Source organism: Triticum aestivum, chromosome 2A (assembly GCF_018294505.1).
Source record: "Triticum aestivum cultivar Chinese Spring chromosome 2A, IWGSC CS RefSeq v2.1, whole genome shotgun sequence".
NCBI classification, from domain to species: domain Eukaryota; kingdom Viridiplantae; phylum Streptophyta; class Magnoliopsida; order Poales; family Poaceae; genus Triticum; species Triticum aestivum.
The window spans coordinates 615,055,877-615,075,924 of NC_057797.1; the positions used below are offsets into that span (position 1 = coordinate 615,055,877).

Consider the following 20,048-nt stretch of genomic DNA (forward strand, 5'->3'; position numbering starts at 1 on the left):
CATGAATTGGCCACCTGGGCAAGATCAGGGGATGTGATTTGTGTGGCAGATGTCCCACGGGATCTAAGAGCAAGTCTAGCAAAAGATCGTAATCCAGTCCTTGGGGCGATGTAAGATGGCTTTATGCCTTTTTTCTCAAAAAAAGAGAATATCCATGACATTTCGATCACAAGATGTGTTGCTCCCACTTTCGAACAGAAAGAAGTCGACTATATTATTCCGGCGACTCGGGTGTGTGTGGATTGTCAGACATGTTTCAGTGTAGAAGACATAGCATCTCTGGACATGTTTTGTTTCCAAGAAATTTTGAAAAAATGCACCACTGATTTATACAAGGAGTATCAATTCAAATTGAATGTGCAATTGCTTTATGCATAATATCCAACTTTTTTTCAGGTACTCCTTTGTTGGCTTTCGGATCTAAATGATTTCAAAGCTCAACTCCAATATGACCAGGAGCGTGAACAAAAAAAATCCATTGGCTGTCGGGAAGGCGCTATTTGGTTATCCTAAAGCACTGCGTTCAGAAAACTTAAACACATGACAAAAAAAACTTAAAACTCCAGAAGGGTGAAGAGGATAATCAAAGACCAACAGTGCTAGGAGTTGGCACATCTCTAGTTCTATTGTTTTATTTACTTCATTCAAGAACTAGTATTCAAAGTCGTTCCAGTCGGGAATTAAGTCTAGAGGCACCTGAGGCATTTTAAAAAATATAAGAATTTCAACAGTTTTGATATTATTTTTGTTGCGATCACGTATGGAACTTTAACAAATGACTTCAGTGTTTTCTTCTAGAGTAAATAAATATAATGCTATCAACGTAAAAATAAAATTTGATTATCAACTTCCATGTGAAACCTGATCCCTTTGAGAATCTTAACACATGAGTATAACATTAGACCATGTTCATTAAAAATGTTTCAACTTTTATATAGGATGGAATGCCAAAACGTCTTATATTTAAAAATAAAATTTTTTCTTCAAAAAACTTAACACGCCAGTATAACATTAGGCCAGAAGGATAATGGTATCTTAGGCCAGAAGGATAATGATATCTTAGCCAGGTAAGAGTATAGGGTTCAAGTTCTGATGCTTGCATTTTTTTCTTCTTCAATCTACGTTCAGTGCTTCTACGTTCAGTGCAAGTAGACGTTATGCCGGCTTGGTAAAATCTGAAGATGATATTCCGGCTTAGTTTTTCAGATATGCTCAATGCGGTAGGGTCTATGTGCGCGTTTGATAGGTGGCTAATGTGGTAGGGTATGTGTTCGTTGAGTGTATATGCGCCTTCTGCACTGTGTTAAAAAGTTTCACTTTTAAACGTCTTACATTATAGCTTGTAAACTTACATTACAGGACGGAGGCAGCAGCAACATTGTTTTGTACGCGCATTGGTATTTTCAGTAATTAGGGTATGAATTGCTTGCTCGTGACAAATTTGTAGCAGCGCAAACATTTGCTACATGCTGAAAATTGCGTGCTGCTTCATAATAATTTGTTTTCTAACTAAGAGCCATGCTGTCGGTAACTAAAAACCAAGCAAATAAGGTTGAAATCATTTTATGTCGCCAGGAATAATTCTGAGGATGTACGTATACAAAAAAAAAGATGGCCCATACAGGTCTCGAACCTGTGACCTTCGCGTTATTAGCACGACGCTCTAACCAGCTGAGCTAATAGGCCTTATTGCTACGTTGGGATGAAAATGTTTATATAAACAAAGTCGGAGGAACCATTGTGAAGGAAGCAGGTTCCTCACCTGCCGCGCACCGACTGCTCCGGATCCTCCAACGCACGACCTAGTACACCACAGCGACCGCGGAGGCCCTCCAGGCTCCGGCGCCAGCCTTATCTATCTGCGTATCTGCAATCGACGACGTTCCGCCCGGGGGAAGAAGGGAATATCTGTATCTATCTGCAGTCGACCGTCGACGCTCCGGCCGGGGGAAGAGAGGAACCAGGGAAGGACGGGAGACCGTACGGGGCTGAACATTCAAGAGTACATGGCATATCATATCGCGTTATTTATGTTTTCACCACATGGATCTGTGGCCTGCTGTACATACACACAAGGACACGGAAAGCATCACAGGTGGGTGCAGCTCCGCCCCTGCGAGATCCACCGACGACGGACACACGGCGATCTAGGACATCTTGACGTGCTCCATGCGCTGCCTCTCCATGTACTCGAAGAGGCTGCCGTCGTACATCCGCCGGATGGCCTCCCTCGACAGGTACCCTTCGTCGTCCCGAGCCAGCACGTACAAGAACGACCACTCCAGCTTCATCGCCACCCTGGATATCCATCCATCCATCCCATCCCATCCCACACCAGTTAGCTATACAACAACATAGCCGCAGCATGTAGCGACTGAAACTGAAGCTTCATTCATGAAGATCGTGTAATTATATATAGTCAGTTACCAGCCGACGAAGTCGAACACCTCCCGGGACCCCTCCGTCATCCGCCACAGCTCCCTGTAGCTCAGCCTGTCCGGGTACGTGCGGGCGTACTTGCTGAAGATGTTCTCGAAGTTCACCGGCATGAACCTGCACAACACACACATGTCTGAAGTTTCTCACGCATGTGTAACTTGCTTGCTGTAAATTAGATCGACTACAACATACCGGCCCTCCTTGTCGTAGGTCCCCGAGTCACTCCCGTGCTTGCTCTTGTGGATGTTGTGCACGTAGATCGGGAAGAGGGGGTTCGGCAGCCAGCCCTGCACAGCCACGGCCACAAACCGCAGTCAATACATATACAAAGACTGAATGAAGCACGGTGTGATTTCTGAAGTTCTTTGATAGCTCACTCACGGGCAGGGTGGGATAGCTCATGACCAGGTTCACCAGAAACGCGATGAAGGCGGACGTGAACACGTTGAACCCAACCGCACGGCACCCTACATCAATCGTAGGTACACGGACAAAAAGGAAGACGTTAAATGTCCTCCGCACCGGCCGAACTGAAATCACAAATCAATCCGAAGCGCGGTGCAGCACACGTAGTACGTACCATCGTAAGTCTCCCAGGGATAGATGATGCCGTTGTTGTCGCGGTCGAAGAAGGCGACGTGCTGCTGCAGCACGCTCATGTTGTGGTGCTGGTGATCATCCGTCGTCCCCTCCGGGTGGTACATGTCCGGCGCCGCCAGAGCCCTCGCCAAGTCTGCTCAGCCCAGTTATTACTAACATCAGAACATGCCAGTGAAAAAACGAAATGGCAGATGTGCGTATGCGTTGCTCACAGGGCTTGGGGATGTGCTCCTCGAGGTCGCCGCGGACGGGGCGCTCCACGGTGACCGGCGCCTGCATCGCGACGATCTTCAGGGAGTCCTTCCCGTCGATGCCCCGGATGTCCCCGACCATGCTGCCCGCGTCGCCATGCCCATCCGTCTTGTTCGCGCCACGGTGGCCGACGCCGCCGGCGGTGTCGTAGTCGCTCTTCCCCTCGCGGACGACGTGGACGTCCGCGGCGTCGCCCTTCCCGTCCGTCCTGCTCGCGTCACGGACCTCGACGACCTTGCGCCCCTTGGTGGCCATCTCCGCCGCTCTGCGACGGCGCACCAGAACCGGGTGGCAACCGATGAACCGTGAGCGGAATCGTGGAGAAGATAACTTGCCGGCAAGCTGTGGAGTGCTGCTTCTGCTACCGAGGTTAACAGTGTGTGGGGAGTGGCGCCGTGGCCGCGCAGCCATATAAAGCGGCTCAGAGCCCGTGGTACGTGGCGGCGATGGCACGACGTGGGCGCGTGCATGGCGCTGCCGCCCTGCTCGGCCGTAACGTGTCGCTGGGCGCCGCACCTACTCACGGAATCGTCGTGTCCCGAGGTTTCTCATGGCATCTCGAGGGCTCGAGTAAAGCACTCCGTCGTCGTCGAGCGGGGGCGGCTTTGTCTCGCCTTTGGCGAAAAGGTATGTACCGTTGCATCTGCTGCTATTTAAATGGGCCAGCCCCATAAGCGCCCACATCAGCCTCTGTTTATATTTCGAAATATTCTACGTGTAAATACTTCAAAAAATGTTTTCTTAAATTTTTCAAAACGTTCATGACGCGTTAAAAATGTTAATGCGGTGTTTCTAATGTTCGTGAAACTTAATTTTTTTGCGGATGAATTTTTTTATACTGTTAAAAAAAAGTTCACGTGTTTAAATGTTTGCGTGATTAAAAAATGTTCACGCGTTTCAAAAATATGTTAGTCACATTTGCAAAGAAAACATTGATACAATGTAAAAAATGTTCAAATAGTTAAAAAATGATTTTTACCATTCGACAAAATATTTTTGAAATTTAAAAAGAACGTCCATGCATCCCAATAATATGTTTGTGGCCTTCAAAAATGTTTATACAATGTTTAAAAAGTCCACCTACTTTAAAAATGTTTCATACCATTCAAAAACTGTTTGGTGCATATTTTAATTTTTTTTGCATTTATTTCAAACAAAAATCAAATACCTATTAGTAAAAATGTTCATCATGCATTTGAGAAATGTTGAATGTGTATCAAAAAGATGTTCCACGGGTATAAAAAATGTAGATCATGTATTGAAAATATTGGACATGTATTTGAAAAAACAAGAAACCAAAAATTTGAAGAACCCTGAAGAACAACGATAAAAGAAATAAAGAAACCCAATGAAACTGATAAGAAAAACACAAACCTCATGCCAATGAAAGAAATACAAACCTTTTAAAACTAGACCGAACCGGTCCTTTAAAGCTTCAAAAAACCGCTCTTGGCTACTACAGTACTGAGCTAGCCCACTAACCTCGTGCCAAAGGTGGGACTGAAGGATTCCCTCTGTGATATAACTCTGGCGGTCATCAGAAGTCAAGAAAAACGGTGAAGTTATAACCATGGGTTTCTCGTTTCCTACATCCCAAATGTAAAATGTCTAAGGGCACATAGGGCATCATGGGATTCTTGCCATTGAAGCTCAGGATGTGGGCCTCTTGAATTCTCGTCCTGCTTATATAGCCCATATAATACAAACAATATATAATATAATACAAAACTAAACTCTGTAGCATTCATATTTCCTCCATTTTTTGGGGGGTGTCATGGGATTAACAAGCGCTTGACAACTGTTTTTGCTCCTGATTTGTTGTACATTGATTTCTTTGATTTGGCTGAGGTAAATGTTTTGCAATCAACATTGGATATTTCCTTCCAGCCACTCTGCACTTATCTTGCATTATCTGGAAAATTCTGACATCTCTCTCTCTCTCACATCTCCCTGATCAAGGTGGCGCCCTCCTCGCCTTTCCTTCAGCACTCCACATCTCTCTCATGGCAGTGCGTCAACTCTTCCCATTTGGGTCCTTTGTGCTCACCGGTGCCTCACATTAGAGAAGCCGCTTCGGCGACTTGACGTGGAGAGGGAGGCAAAGGCCAGTAACAAGCACCTAGGTCAGGTCACCCACGGCGACATCATGTGTAGGGATTCATCCTTGAGTCACGTCATTGCGACTCAGAGAGCGTTGGAAGCTAAGAGACATGAACGAGCAGTCCTATCGATGGATGTTTGCTATCCATATCACGAGAATCTAGGAGTATAGGAGTTAAGACTTTACTAAACTCTATGAGCTGGACTTTGTATTTCTTTCATGACCTCCTTCTCCAATCCGCGGCTGCTGGGGTCATGTATCGACGGGCAGAAAGACAAGCAGTTACAAAGGCATGCCTCATCATAAATGCATAACGCATGAACCTTCCTCATGTATATGTATGTTATTAAAAACTATCGCATAATTATTGTAGTAGGTTAATCCATGATTTACCTACCCATATATTAATGTGATTATGTAAAAAAGTTAGGAAATAGTTAACTGGTAGTTGGGCGGTTGGCTGGCGAGTAGGGGATTAATAGGCCAATTGACAAGTTAATCGGTCATTTAATCAATCAATTGGTCAATTTATCAGTTTATTGACTATTCGCTAATTAATCGACAAGTTAACTAGTTATTTGGACAAATTCTTAAACAAGGAATACTTATCCTCTATTTCTTAATAGATATACAACCTGGTACAACCCATTGGTTAATAGATGCAACATAAGTTAGTCATGCATTTAAGTCATAAATTATATTTTTCTGCATTAGTGTATGCATACAACGCTGTCGTATCATCAGTTCCTAGCCATATGCCCAATGCTTTTTGTTGGGGAACGTAGCAGAAATTCAAAAAAATTCCTACGTGTCACCAAGATCTATCTATGGAGAAACCAGCAACGAGGGGAAGGAGAGTGCATCTACATACCCTTGTAGATCGCTACGCGGAAGCGTTCAAGTGAACGGGGTTGATGGAGTCGTACTCGTCGTGATTCAAATCACCGATGATCCTAGTGCCGAACGGACGGCACCTCCGTGTTCAACACACGTACAGCCCGGTGACGTCTCCTACGCCTTGATCCAGCAAGGGGAGAAGGAGAGGTTGGGGAAGACTCCATCCAACAGCAGCACGACGGCGTGGTGGTGGTGGAGGAGCGCGGGACTCCAGCAGGGCTTCGCCAAGCACTACGAGAGACGAGGAGGAAGAGGGATAGAGCTGCGCCAGGGAGAGGTCAAGAACTCATGTGTGTTGGGCAGCCCAAACCTCAAGTATATATAGGGGAAGGGGAGGGGCTGCGCCCCACCTAGGGGTGGCGGCCACAAGGGGGAGAGGGGGAGGCGCACCTGGGGTGGGCCTTATGGCCCATCTGCCCTAGGGTTTGCCCCCCCCCCTTCCCTCTTGGAGGCGCCTTGGGCCCTTGTGAGGGGGTGCACCAGCCCACCTGGGGCTGGTCCCCTCCCACACTTGGCCCATGTAGCCCTCCGGGGCTTGTGGCCCCACTTGGTGGACCCCCGGGACCCTCCTGGTGGTCCCGGTACGTTATCGATAAACCCCGAAACTTTTCCGGCGATCAAAACAGGACTTCCCATATATAAATCTTTACCTCTGGACTATTCCGGAACTCCTCGTGACATCCAGGATCTCATCCGGGACTCCGAACAATATTCGGTAACCACGTATATCTATTCCCTATAACCCTAGCGTCATCGAACCTTAAGTGTGTAGACCCTACGGGTTCGGGAAACATGCAGACATGACCGAGATAACTCTCTGGTCAATAACCAACAACGGGATCTGGATACCCATGTTGGCTCCCACATGATCCACGATGATCTCATCGGATGAATCACGATGTCATAGACTTAATCAATCCCGTATACAATTCCTTTTGTCTAGCGGTACGATACTTGCCCGAGAGTCGATCGTTGGTATCCCGATACCTTGTTCAATCTCGTTACTGGCAAGTCTCTTTATTCGTTCCGTAACACATCATCCCGTGATCAACTCCTTGATCACATTGTGCACATCATGATGATGTCCTACCGAGTGGGCCCAGAGATACCTCTCCGTTTACACGGAGTGACAAATCATAGTCTCGATTCGTGCCAACCCAATAGACACTTTCGGAGATACCTGTAGTGTACCTTTATTAGCCACCCAGTTATGTTGTGACATTTGGCACACCCAAAGCACTCCTACGGTATCCGGGAGTTGCACAATCTCATGGTCTAAGAAAATGATACTTGACATTAGAAAAGCTTTAGCATACGAACTACATGATCTTGTGCTAGGCTTAGGATTGGGTCTTGTCCATCACATCATTCTCCTAATGATGTGATCCCGTTATCAATGACATCCAATGTCCATGGTCAGGAAACCGTAACCATCTATTGATCAACGAGCTAGTCAACTAGAGGCTTACTAGGGACATGGTGTTGTCTATGTATCCACACATGTATCTGAGTTTCCTATCAATACAATTCTAGCATGGATAATAAACGATTATCATGAACAAGGAAATATAATAATAATCAATTTATTATTGCCTCTAGGGCATATTTCCAACAGTCTCCCACTTGCACTAGAGTCAATAATCCAGTTCACATCGATATGTGATTAACACTCAAGGTCACATCCCCATGTGACTAACACCCAAAGAGTTTACTAGAGTCAATAATCTAGTTCACATTACCATGTGATTAACACTCGATGAGTTCTGGGTTTGATCATGTTATGCTTGTGAGAGATGTTATAGTCAACGGGTCTGAATCTTTCAGATCCGTGTGTGCTTTACAAATCTCTATGTCATCTCCTAGATGCAGCTACCACGTTCTATTTGGAGCTATTCCAAATAACTGTTCTACTATACGAATCCAGTTTACTACTCAGAATAATCTGGATTAGTGTCAAAGTTTGCATCGGCGTAACCCTTTACGACGAACTCTTTTACCACCTCCATAATCGAGAAAATTCCTTAGTCCACTAGTTACTAAGGATAACTTTGACCGCTGTCCTGTGATCCATTCTTGGATCACTCTTGTACCCCTTGACTGACTCATGGCAAGGCACACTTCAGGTGCGGCACACAGCATAGCATACTGTAGAGAGCCTATGACAAAAGCATAGGGGACGACCTTCGTCCTTCCTCTTTCTTCTGCCGTGGTCGAGCTTTAAGTCTTAACTTCATACCTTACAACTCAGGAAAGAACTCCTTCTTTGACTGATCCATCTTGAACACCTTCAAGATCATGTCAAGGTATGTGCTCATTTGAAAGTACCATTAAGCGTTTTGATCTATCCTTATAGATCTTGATGCTCAATGTTCAAGTAGCTTAATCCAGGCTTTCCATTGAAAAACACTTTTCAAATAACTCTGCATGCTTTCCAGAAATTCTACATCATTTCCGGTCAACAATATGTTAACAACATATACTCATCAGAAATTCTATAGTGCTCCCACTCACTTCTTTGGAAATACAAATTTCTCATAAACTTTGTATACACCCAAAACTTTGATCATCTCATCAAAGCATACATTCCAACTCTGAGATGCTTACTCCAGTCCTTAGAAGAATTGCTGGAGCTTTGCATACTTGTTAGCATCTTTTAGGATTGACAAAACCTTCCGGTTGTATCACATACAACCTTTCCTCAAAAATCGTCGAGGATACAATGTTTTGACATCCTATCTGCAAGATTTCATAAATAATGCAGTAATTGCTAATATAATTCCAACAGACTCTTAGCATCACTACGAGTGAGAAAGTCTCATCGTAGTCAACTCCTTGAACTTGTCAGAAAACATCTTAACGACAAGTCGAGCTTTCTTAATGATGATACTTGCCATCATTGTCCGTCTTCCTTTTAAAAATCCATCTGTACTCAACAGCCTTACGACCATCGAGCCTTTCCGCCAAAGTCTACACTTTGTTTTCATATATGGATCCTCTCTCGGATTATATGGCATCGAGCCATTTTGGAATCCAGGCCCACCATCGCTTCTCCATAGCTTGTAGGTTCATTGTTTGTCTAGCAACATGACTTCCAAGACAGGATTACGTACCACTCTGAAGTAGTACGCATCCTTGTCATCCTACGAGGTTTGGTAGTGACTTGATCTGAAGTTTCATGATCACTATCATAAGCTTCCACTTCAATTGGTGTAGGTGCCACAGGAACAACTTCCTGTGCCCTGCCACACACTAGTTGAAGAGACGGTTCAATAACCTCATCAAGTCTCCACCATCCTCCCACTCAATTCTTTCGAGAGAAACTTTTCCTCGAGAAAGGACCCGATTCTAGAAACAATCCCTTATTGCTTTCGAATCTGAGACAGGAGGTATACCCAACTGTTTTGGGTGTCCTATGAAGATGCATTTATCCGCTTTGGGTTCGAGCTTATCAGCCTGAAACTTTTTCACATAAGCGTCGCAGCCCCAAACTTTTAAGAAATGACAGCTTAGGTTTCTCTAAACCATAGTTCATACAGTGTCATCTCATCGGAATTATGTGGTTCCCTTTTTAAAGTGAATGTGGTTGTCTCTAATGCCTAACCCATAAACTATCGTGGTAATTCGATAAGAGACATCATGGTATGCATCATATCCAATAGGGTGCAGTTATGATGTACGGACACACCATCACACCATGGTGTTCCTGGCTGTATTGGTTGTGAAACAATTTCCACAATGTCTTAATTCTGTGCCAAACTCGTAATTCAGATATTCATCTCTACGATCATATCATAGACATTTTATCCTCTTGTCACGACGATGTTCAACTTCACTCTGAAATTACTTGAACCTTTCAATAATTCAGACTTATGTTTCATCAAGTAAATATACTCAGTATCTACTCAAATCATCTGTGAAGTAAGAACATAACGATATCCACTACATGCCTCAGCACTCATTGGACTGCGCACATCAAGATGTATTACTTCCAACAAGTTGCTTTCTTGTTCCATTTTACTGAAAACGAGGCTTTCAGTCATCTTGCCCATGTGGTATGATTTGCATGTCTCAAGTGGTTCAAAATCAAGTGAGTCCAAACGATCCATCTGTATAGAGTTTCTTCATGCATATCTACCAACAAACATGGTTCGCATGTCTCAATCCTTTCAAAAAAGAGTGAGTCCAAAGATCCATCAATATGGAGCTTCTTCATGCGTTTTATACCGATATGACTTAAGTGGCAGTTCCACAAGTAGGTGGTACTATAATTATTATCTTATATCTTTTGACATGAACATGTGTATCACTACGATCGAGATTCAATAAACCATTCATTTTAGGTGTAAGACCATTGAAGGTATTATTCAAATAAACAGAGTAACCATTATTCTCCTTAAATGAATAACTGTATTGCGATAGACGTAATCCAATCATGTCTATGCTCAACGCAAACACCAAATAACAATTATTTAGGTTTTAATACCAATCTTGATGGTAGAGGGAGCGTATGATATTTGATCAACCTTGGAAATACTTCCAACACATATCGTCATCTCACCTTTTAGCTAGTCTCCATTTATTCCGTAGCCTTTTGTTTCGAGTTACTAACACTTAGCAGCCGAACCGGTATCCAATACCCTGGTGCTACCAGGAGTACTAGTAAAGTACACATTATAATGCATATCCAATATACTTCTGTCGACCTTGCCAGCCTTCTCATCTACCAAGTATCTAGGGTGGTTCTGCGTCAGTGACTGTTCCCCTTATTATAGAAGCATTTAGTCTCGGGCTTGGGTTCAACTTTGGGTTTCTTCACTAGAACAGCAGCTGATTTGCCGTTTCATGAAGTATCCCTTCTTGCCCTTGCCCTTCTTGAAACTAGTGGTTTCACCAACCATCAACAATTGATGCTCCTTCTTGATTTCTACTTTTGTGGTGTTAAACATCGCGAATATCTCAAGGATCATCATATATGTCCCTGATATATTATAGTTCATCACGAAGCTCTAGCAGCTTGGTGGTAATGACTTCGGAGAACTATCACTATTTCATCTGGAAGATCAACTCCCACTTGATTCAAGCGATTGTTGTACTCAGACAATCTGAGCACAAGCTCAACAATTGAGCTTTTCTCCCTTAGTTTGCAGGCTAAGAAAATCGTCGGAGGTCTTATACCTCTTGACGTGGGCACGAGCCTGAAATCCCAATTTCAGCCCTCGAAACATCTCATATGTTTCGCGACGTTTTAAAACGTCTTCGGTGCCTCAACTCTAAACCGTTTAACTGAACTATCACGTAGTTATCAAAATGTGTATGTCAGATGTTCGCAACATCCACAGACGACGTTCGAGGTTCAGCACACTGAGCGGTGCATTAAGGACATAAGCCTTTTACTGTCTGCATAATTGCTACTATCAACTTTCAACTAATTTTTCTCTAGGAACATATCTAAACAGTAGAACTAAAGCGCGAGCTACGACATAATTTGCAAAATCCTTTTGACTATGTTCAGGATAAACAAGTTCATCTTATGAACTCCCACTCAGATAGACATCCCTCTAGTCATCTAAGTGATTACATGATCCGAGTCAACTAGGCCGTGTCCGATCATCACGTGAGACGGACTAGTCAACATCGGTGAACATCTTCATGTTGATCGTATCTTCTATACGACTCATGCTCGACCTTTCGGTCTCTTGTGTTCCGAGGCCATGTCTGTACATGCTAGGCTCGTCAAGTCAACCTAAGTGTTTCGCGTGTGTAAATCTGGCTTACACCCGTTGTATGTGAACGTAAGAATCTATCACACCCGATCATCACGTGGTGCTTCGAAACGACGAACTTTCGCAACGGTGCACAGTTAGGGGGAACACTTTCTTGAAATTTTAATGAGGGATCATCTTATTTACTACCGTCGTTCTAAGCAAATAAGATGCAAAAACATGATAAACATCACATGCAATCAAAAGGTGACATGATATGGCCATCATCACTTTGCTCCTTTTGATCTCCATCTTCGGGGCTCCATGATCATCATCGTCACCGGCATGACACCATGATCTCCATCATCATGATCTCCATCATCGTGTCTTCATGAAGTTGTCTCGCCAACTATTACTTCTACTACTACAGCTAACGGTTAGCAATAAAGTAAAGTAATTACATGGCGTTGTTCAATGACACGCAGGTCATATAATAAATAAATACAACTCCTATGGCTCCTGCCGGTTTTCATACTCATCGACATGCAAGTCGCGATTCCTATTACAAGAACATGATCAATCTCATACATCACATATCATTCATCACATTCTTCTTGGCCATATCACATCACATAGCATACCCTGCAAAAACAAGTTAGACGTTCTCTAATTGTTGTTTGCATGTTTTACGTGGCTGCTATGGGTTTCTAGCAAGAACGTTTCTTACCTACGCAAAAACCATAACGTGATATGCCAATTGCTATTTACCCTTCATAAGGACCCTTTTCATCGAATCCGATCCGACTAAAGTGGGAGAGACAGACACCCGCTAGCCACCTTATGCAACTAGTGCATGTCAGTCGGTGGAACTAGTCTCACGTAAGAGTACGTGTAAGGTCGATCCGGGCCGCTTCATCCCACAATGCCACCGAATCAAGATTGGACTAGTAACAGTAAGCATATTGAACAAAATCAACGCCCACAACTACTTTGTGTTCTACTCGTGCATAGAAACTACGCATAGACCTGGCTCATGATGCCATTATTGGGGAACGTAGCAGAAATTCAAAAAATTTCCTACGTGTCACCAAGATCTATCTATGGAGAAACCAACAACGAGGGGAAGGAGAGTGCATCTACATACCCTTGTAGATCGCTACGCGGAAGCGTTCAAGTGAACGGGGTTGATGGAGTCGTACTCGTCGTGATTCAAATCACCGATGATCCTAGTGCCGAACGGACAGCACCTCCATGTTCAACACACGTATAGCCCGGTGACGTCTCCTACGCCTTGATCCAGCAAGGGGAGAAGGAGAGGTTGGGGAAGACTCCATCCAATAGCAGCACGACAGCGTGGTGGTGGTGGAGGAGCGCGGGACTCCAGCAGGGCTTCGCCAAGCACTACGAGAGACGAGGAGGAAGAGGGGTAGGGCTGCGCCAGGGAGAGGTCAAGAACTCATGTGTGTTGGGCAGCCCAAACCTCAAGTATATATAGGGGGAGGGGAGGGGCTGCGCCCCCACCTAGGGTTCCCTCCCTAGGGGTGGCGGCAGCCCCCAGATCCCATCTGGGTGGCGGCCACAAGGGGGAGAGGGGGAGGCGCACCTGGGGTGGGCCTTAGGGCCCATCTGGCCTAGGGTTTGCCCCCCTTCCCTCTTGGAGGCGCCTTGGGCCCTTGTGTGGGGGCGCACCAGCCCACCTGGGGCTGGTCCCCTCCCACACTTGGCCCATGTAGCCCTCCGGGGCTTGTGGCCCCACTTGGTGGACCCCCGGGACCCTCCCGGTGGTCCCGGTACGTTACCGATAAACCCCAAAACTTTTCTGGCGACCAAAACAGGACTTCCCATATATAAATCTTTACCTCCAGACCATTCCGGAACTCCTCGTGATGTCCGCGATCTCATCCGGGACTCCGAATAATATTCGGTAACCACGTATATCTATTCCCTATAACCCTAGCGTCATCGAACCTTAAGTGTGTAGACCCTACGGGTTCGGGAAACATGCAGACATGACCGAGATAACTCTCTGGTCAATAACCAACAGCAGGATCTGGATACCCATGTTGGCTCCCACATGCTCCACGATGATCTCATCAGATGAACCACGATGTCATGGACTTAATCAATCCCGTATACAATTCCTTTTGTCTAGCGGTACGATACTTGCCCGAGATTCGATCGTCGGTATCCCGATACCTTGTTCAATCTCATTACCGGCAAGTCTCTTTACTCGTTCCGTAACACATCATCCCGTGATCAACTCCTTGATCACATTGTGCACATCATGATGATGTCCTACCGAGTGGGCCCAGAGATACCTCTCCGTTTACACGGAGTGACAAATCACAGTCTCGATTCGTGCCAACCCAACAGACACTTTCGGAGATACCTGTAGTGTACCTTTATAGCCACCCAGTTACGTTGTGACGTTTGGCACATCCAAAGCACTCCTACGGTATCCGGAAGTTGCACAATCTCATGGTCTAAGGAAATGATACTTGACATTAGAAAAGTTTTAGCATACGAACTACATGATCTTGTGCTAGGCTTAGGATTGGGTCTTGTCCATCACATCATTCTCCTAATGATGTGATCCCTTTATCAATGACATCCAATGTCCATGGTCAGGAAACCGTAACCATCTATTGATCAACGAGCTAGTCAACTAGAGGCTTACTAGGGACATGGTGTTGTCTATGTATCCACACATGTATCTGAGTTTCCTATCAATACAATTCTAGCATGGATAATAAACGATTATCATGAACAAGGAAATATAATAATAATCAATTTATTATTGCCTCTAGGGCATATTTCCAACACTTTTGTCCAAACAATTTATTTTTAATAACCGAAGTAATGCCGCACGGTGATAAGTGTATGTGGTTTTTTGAACACAGTACAGACGCAAGCGCTCATATACACGCGCATACACTCACCCCTATGAACGCACACACGCACATCCTACCCCTATGAGGGCCTTCGAAAGACTGAGCCGGTATATCATCTTAAAATTTACGAAGTCACCGTAGGCACCTCGTCGTCGATGGGAACGTCTCCTCCCACTGAATGCGCATCGCCGGAAATCCTGAAATAAATTCAGGAATAAATGCGAGCACCAGGATTTGAACCCTGGTGGGCTGGAGATACCACAGTCCCTCTAACCATCTAACCACAGGTTGGTTCGCGATAAGTGCATGTGGTTGAACAGTTGACTCTTGATCCAGGTCGCGCACCGGTCAAGACGTATTTTGGATACATCCCTCACATTATCGCGTCGCAAGCACATCCTAATAGGTGTTTTCCAATGCATAAATTAATATCATGATGACCCCGAGTATAAATCTAGGGTTGTGAGAGTAAGACCTCATAGTCATGCATGTTTTAATTTTAGTGTTTACACCTCTAAGATTAATTGTTAAAGGTTTGATTTAACATAGACTTGTCAAAGTCTTTGTCGTAGTGCACATCCTCTTATGGGTTCGATAACTCGGAATTACTCTTTAAGAAAAGATAGGGAACTTTTCTGCTATCCAAACCAGATCTTAAAAGGCATCAGATGGATCAATAAGAATAAGAGGTTGACAAATTGAGGCGATTTCAAAAAACAACGAAAAAGTCAAACATGAAATAAAAAAGTTCAAACAAAAAAGATGGGTGACCACCACCGATAGGTCCTCCGGCTCCAGGCCTGGCGAAACTGTGAACATCTCCACCAATACCTCCGGCTCCATCGTGGCGATGGACGAGAAATGGGCGGGAACTGGGTGGGTGGCAACCGCGACCAAAGCGGAGACAACGGGTTCGAATCATATTGTATGGACATTTACAAACATTTTGATGCATGGGTTTGAAAATGCCCTAACCGTACTTATTTTCTTAAGCAAGGGATACAAACAATGGAGTCCCGAAAAAAACAATGGAGTGGTGTATTGCACATCATTTACATGAATTTTAATTAGTTTCATCCATCCGACGGCTGTGAACCAATCGGTAAAAATCATTTATCACCGTGGGGCTCAGTCTGCCGCCGCTCTCCCTCTGACGGCCGCCGGACCTCACCCTCACGTCACCTTCTGCCGGTGGCCGGCGGCGCCGACGCTGCGAATCACGCGGGTGGCGGGGGCGGGGGTGGCAACCGTCGGTAGTGGAGGCGTGGAGGCGGGGGACGGGCCACACCACGGCAGGCGGTGGCATTCAGGCTTGGCTGGCGGCGGAACAATCGAGAGGCCGGCGAGGGGAATAGGGAACGGACATCGGGACGGCGAGCTGGCGAGTCTCCGTCATGCGGGCTCCATTTACTTCCATTCCGGTGGTTCACGGCGGCGGCGGCCTCCCTGATTCGGTTCTACAAGCTGAACAATGGCTGCTGCTGGTGAGCTTTCTCTTCTGTCAATATTATATTCTCTTCCTCTACAAAGAAAGTTAAACTACTCAAGCTCTTACATATCATCCTGTTCTACATCAGCCTGTTGATTGTTATTTCTTCTCTCTCTGAAAAAAGGATAGATTTTGTTTATTACTTGCTGCTTTATGTGTTGCCATTCTTCCTATTCTGTCAATATATACCGATGTACACCGATGTATGCTTCATTTCCTTTGCCCTGAACTTGGAAATGCTACAGACGAAAAGCTTGCCTGCAGTTAGGTTTCTGAGTTGCTTTCTGACCTTCTGCACTATGAGGGAAGTTGGATTTCATATTCAGTCATGAAGGGGTGAATCCAGTGAGCACTCAGAAGTGGCTCCAGTCGATCAGTGTAGTGGATGCTTCATTGGAAGTCAACCTTGGTGTGCCTCATGCGGGGCAGCACACGGTTTTCATGGCAATACTGCCAGCGCCTTGCTCCTTGTATTGTATACAGAGATGATAGCCCCAAGTCCAAGTGGGTATGCAGCTACCCAGCTCAAGTGGCAGCCCAAGTGGGTATACGTAGCTAGTGCTGTCCTAGTCAGTAGTCACCAATCTTGACTTGCCCTGCCTCCATGCTTGTTCACACTCTTGTTCCTCTTCCATTTCATCTTTATATCCACCCTCTTCTTCCTTCTCCAAATAGCAGAGCAAAGCAACATTCACACTATCCTCCATGCCTCCCCTCTACGCATTTTCGCTCGGGCTTCTCCTCCTCTTGCACATTCCTCATTGGTGCCCTTCGTCCGCAGCTGCAAGCGATACCCTCACGGCTGGCCAATCGCTCGCCGTCGGCAGCAAGCTCGTCTCAAGAAACGGCAAGTTCGCGCTCGGCTTCTTTCAGCCAGCAGCAGGCATAATCAGTAAGTCCCTGGACACCACCAGCTCCAGCTGGTACCTTGGCATATGGTTCAACAAGATCCCAGTTTTTACTGCTGTGTGGGTTGCTAATAGGGCCCAGCCCATCACTGGCCCCAACCTCAACCTAACACAGCTCAAGATATCGAGCGATGGCAATCTTGTCATCGCGAACAACGATTCCGTAGTTTGGTCCACTCACAATGTCAATAATAGGACACAAACCAGCAGCATAAACACCACCACTGGTGCTGCCGTTCTCTTGAACAGTGGAAACCTTGCCCTTACAGTCACAGAGAGCCCATCATCATCTGACCTACCGTTGTGGCAGAGCTTTGATTACCCAACAGATATTTTTCTTCCTGGTTCCAAGTTTGGCCGGAACAAGGTCACCGGCTTTATTCATCAGAGCATCTCAAAGAAGAGCCTCATTGATCCGGGTCTTGGCTCATACAGCATTGAACTAGAAGAAACCAAGGGGATCGTCCTCAAGCGCCGCAACCCCTTGGTAGTGTATTGGCATTGGGCATCCTCCAAAACATCATCGTTGAGTCTTATACCAATACTCAATTCCATTCTGGATTTGGATCCACGGACCAAAGGTTTGATTAACACAACATATGTTGATAACAACCAAGAGGAGTACTACACGTACACTTCACCGGATGAATCATCTCCCACATTTGTCTCACTAGACATCTCTGGTCTGATAAAGCTGAATGTTTGGTCACAAGCCAACCAGTCTTGGCAAATTATATATACCCAGCCTGCCGATCCCTGCACTCCGGCTGCTACCTGTGGACCTTTCACAGTCTGCAACGGCATTGCACAGCCATTCTGTGATTGTATGATGAACTTCTCTCAGAAGTCACCTCTGGATTGGGAGTTTAATGATCGAACAGGAGGATGCATCAGAAATACACCATTACACTGCAACACTAGTAGTGACAACAAAAACATCACAAGTTCAACAGACATGTTCCACTCCATTGCTCAAGTTACATTGCCCTACAACCCACAAAGCATAGACATTGCTAACACACAGAGCGAATGCGAAGAAGCTTGTCTCAGTTCCTGCTCCTGCACTGCTTATTCCTATAACGGTAGCAGATGCTCTGTCTGGCATGGGGAATTGCTTAGTGTAAATCTGAATGATGGCATTGATAATACTTCTGAAGATGTTCTTTACCTTCGCCTTGCCGCCAAAGATTTGCTGCCAAGTTTGAGAAAAAACAAAAGAAAACCAAACGTTGGAGTGGTCACTGCTGCAAGCATTTTTGGTTTTGGGCCCTGTTCAAGAATTCATCCGATTAACCAGTTATCTTGTCGATTAATCCCTACTCATAGGGTCCCCGAGTAGCCGATTACCCGATAAATCGTCCGATTAATTGATTAAATGGCCGATTAACTTGCCGATTAGCCTATTAATCCCCTACTCACCAGCCGACCGAGCAGCTACCAGTTAACGATTTCCTCAACAATGGTTTTGGGTTACTAATGCTCATGGTGTTCTTACTTATTTGGAGGAACAAAATCAAGTGGTGTGGTTCCCCTTTATTCTACAATCAAGGTAGTGCTGGTGGGATTATAGCCTTCAGATACACCAAATTAGTTCATGCTACTAAAAACTTCTCAGAAAAGCTTGGAGGAGGTGGTTTTGGTTCTGTATACAAGGGAGTGTTAAGTGACTCGAAGACTACTATAGCAGTGAAAAAGCTTGATGGTGCTCAGCAAGGAGAGAAGCAATTCAGGGCCGAGGTGAGCTCAATTGGACTGATCCAACATATCAACCTTGTCAAATTGATTGGTTTCTGCTGCGAAGGTGATCACAGATTACTTGTATACGAACACATGTTAAATGGGTCTCTTGATGGTCATCTATTTAAGAAGAGCAATAATGCTGATGCTGCTGTCCTAAGCTGGAACAGCAGATATCAGATAACCCTAGGAGTTGCCAGAGGGTTGTCCTACTTGCATCAGAGTTGCCATGAATGCATCATACACTGTGATGTTAAACCAGAAAACATACTTGTGGACACATCATTTGTTCCTAAAGTTGCAGACTTTGGGCTGGCAGCGTTTGTAGGAAGGGATTTTAGCCGAATTCTAACTACATTCAGAGGAACTGCAGGCTATCTTGCCCCAGAGTGGCTTACCGGAGTTGCTATTACACCAAAGTTGATGTTTATGGCTTTGGCATGGTCCTGCTGGAGATCTTATCGGGAAGGAGGAATTCACCTGAAATATACAACACTAGCAGCAGCGGCAGTTACCATGTTGAATATTTCTCGGTGCAAGCCATCAGCATGCTTCATGGGGGAGATGTGAGGAGTTTGGTGGATCCACGGTTGCATGGTGACTTCAATTTGGAAGAGGCTGAAAGGGTTTGCAAAGTTGCAGGTTGGTGTATCCAAGATAATGAGTTTGATCGGCCAACGATGGGTGAAGTGGTCCGGGTTCTCGAGGGTCTACAGGAGATTGATGTGCCCCCGATGCCAAGACTACTTGCAGCTATAACGGCACAACCTGGTGCTGCAACTTGAGTGTAATAATAACTAGCAGTCGATGCTAATAATATCTGTTAATTTCAGCAAGTTTTAGAGTTTTAGTAATGTTGAGCGGAAGGAATAAAGGAAGGCAAAGCTGGTATGCTAATTAAATTATCTCTTATTTAGTGCCGTATGTAATCAAGCGTTGTAGCAAAGTATGGCAGACCTAGAAATATGTGTATGTTTTGTTGATGGGATAGTTTGATACCTATCTTTAAATCGAAGGAAGATGTCAATGTAC

The 20,048-nt window shown here is 45.1% G+C and overlaps 1 protein-coding gene, 1 non-coding gene and 1 pseudogene across 2 annotated transcripts; 1 reads left to right on the forward strand and 2 right to left on the reverse strand.

The window, feature by feature from the left end:
* Positions 1–1,612: 1,612 nt before the first annotated feature.
* Positions 1,613–1,686, reverse strand: TRNAI-AAU (transfer RNA isoleucine (anticodon AAU)). Its single transcript has one exon. It is a non-coding gene; the product is annotated as a tRNA-Ile (tRNA).
* Positions 1,687–1,989: 303 nt separating this feature from the next.
* On the reverse strand, positions 1,990–3,684 carry LOC123189769 (peroxygenase). Its single transcript, XM_044602259.1, has 6 exons — positions 3,252–3,684; positions 3,020–3,172; positions 2,821–2,906; positions 2,632–2,726; positions 2,428–2,553; positions 1,990–2,298 (listed from the first exon to the last, which is right to left on the reverse strand). Exons 1-6 carry the CDS (start codon positions 3,544–3,546, stop codon positions 2,148–2,150), a joined length of 906 nt encoding a protein of 301 aa, XP_044458194.1. The 5' UTR covers positions 3,547–3,684; the 3' UTR covers positions 1,990–2,147.
* Positions 3,685–16,034: 12,350 nt separating this feature from the next.
* On the forward strand, positions 16,035–19,813 carry LOC123189772 (G-type lectin S-receptor-like serine/threonine-protein kinase At2g19130; annotated as a pseudogene).
* Positions 19,814–20,048: the final 235 nt, after the last annotated feature.

What these genes read in the sequence shown, in the direction of transcription:
- LOC123189769 (XM_044602259.1), bottom strand. Translation starts at nt 3,546, where the DNA reads ATGGCCACCAAGGGGCGCAAGGTCGTCGAGGTCCGTGACGCGAGCAGG. An exon ending in GGAGCACATCCCCAAGCCCT is followed by an intron (nt 3,173 to 3,251) that starts GTGAGCAACGCA and finishes TGGGCTGAGCAG; the next exon opens with ACTTGGCGAGGGCTCTGGCG. An exon ending in GTGTTCGACTTCGTCGGCTG is followed by an intron (nt 2,299 to 2,427) that starts GTAACTGACTAT and finishes ATGGATATCCAG; the next exon opens with GGTGGCGATGAAGCTGGAGT.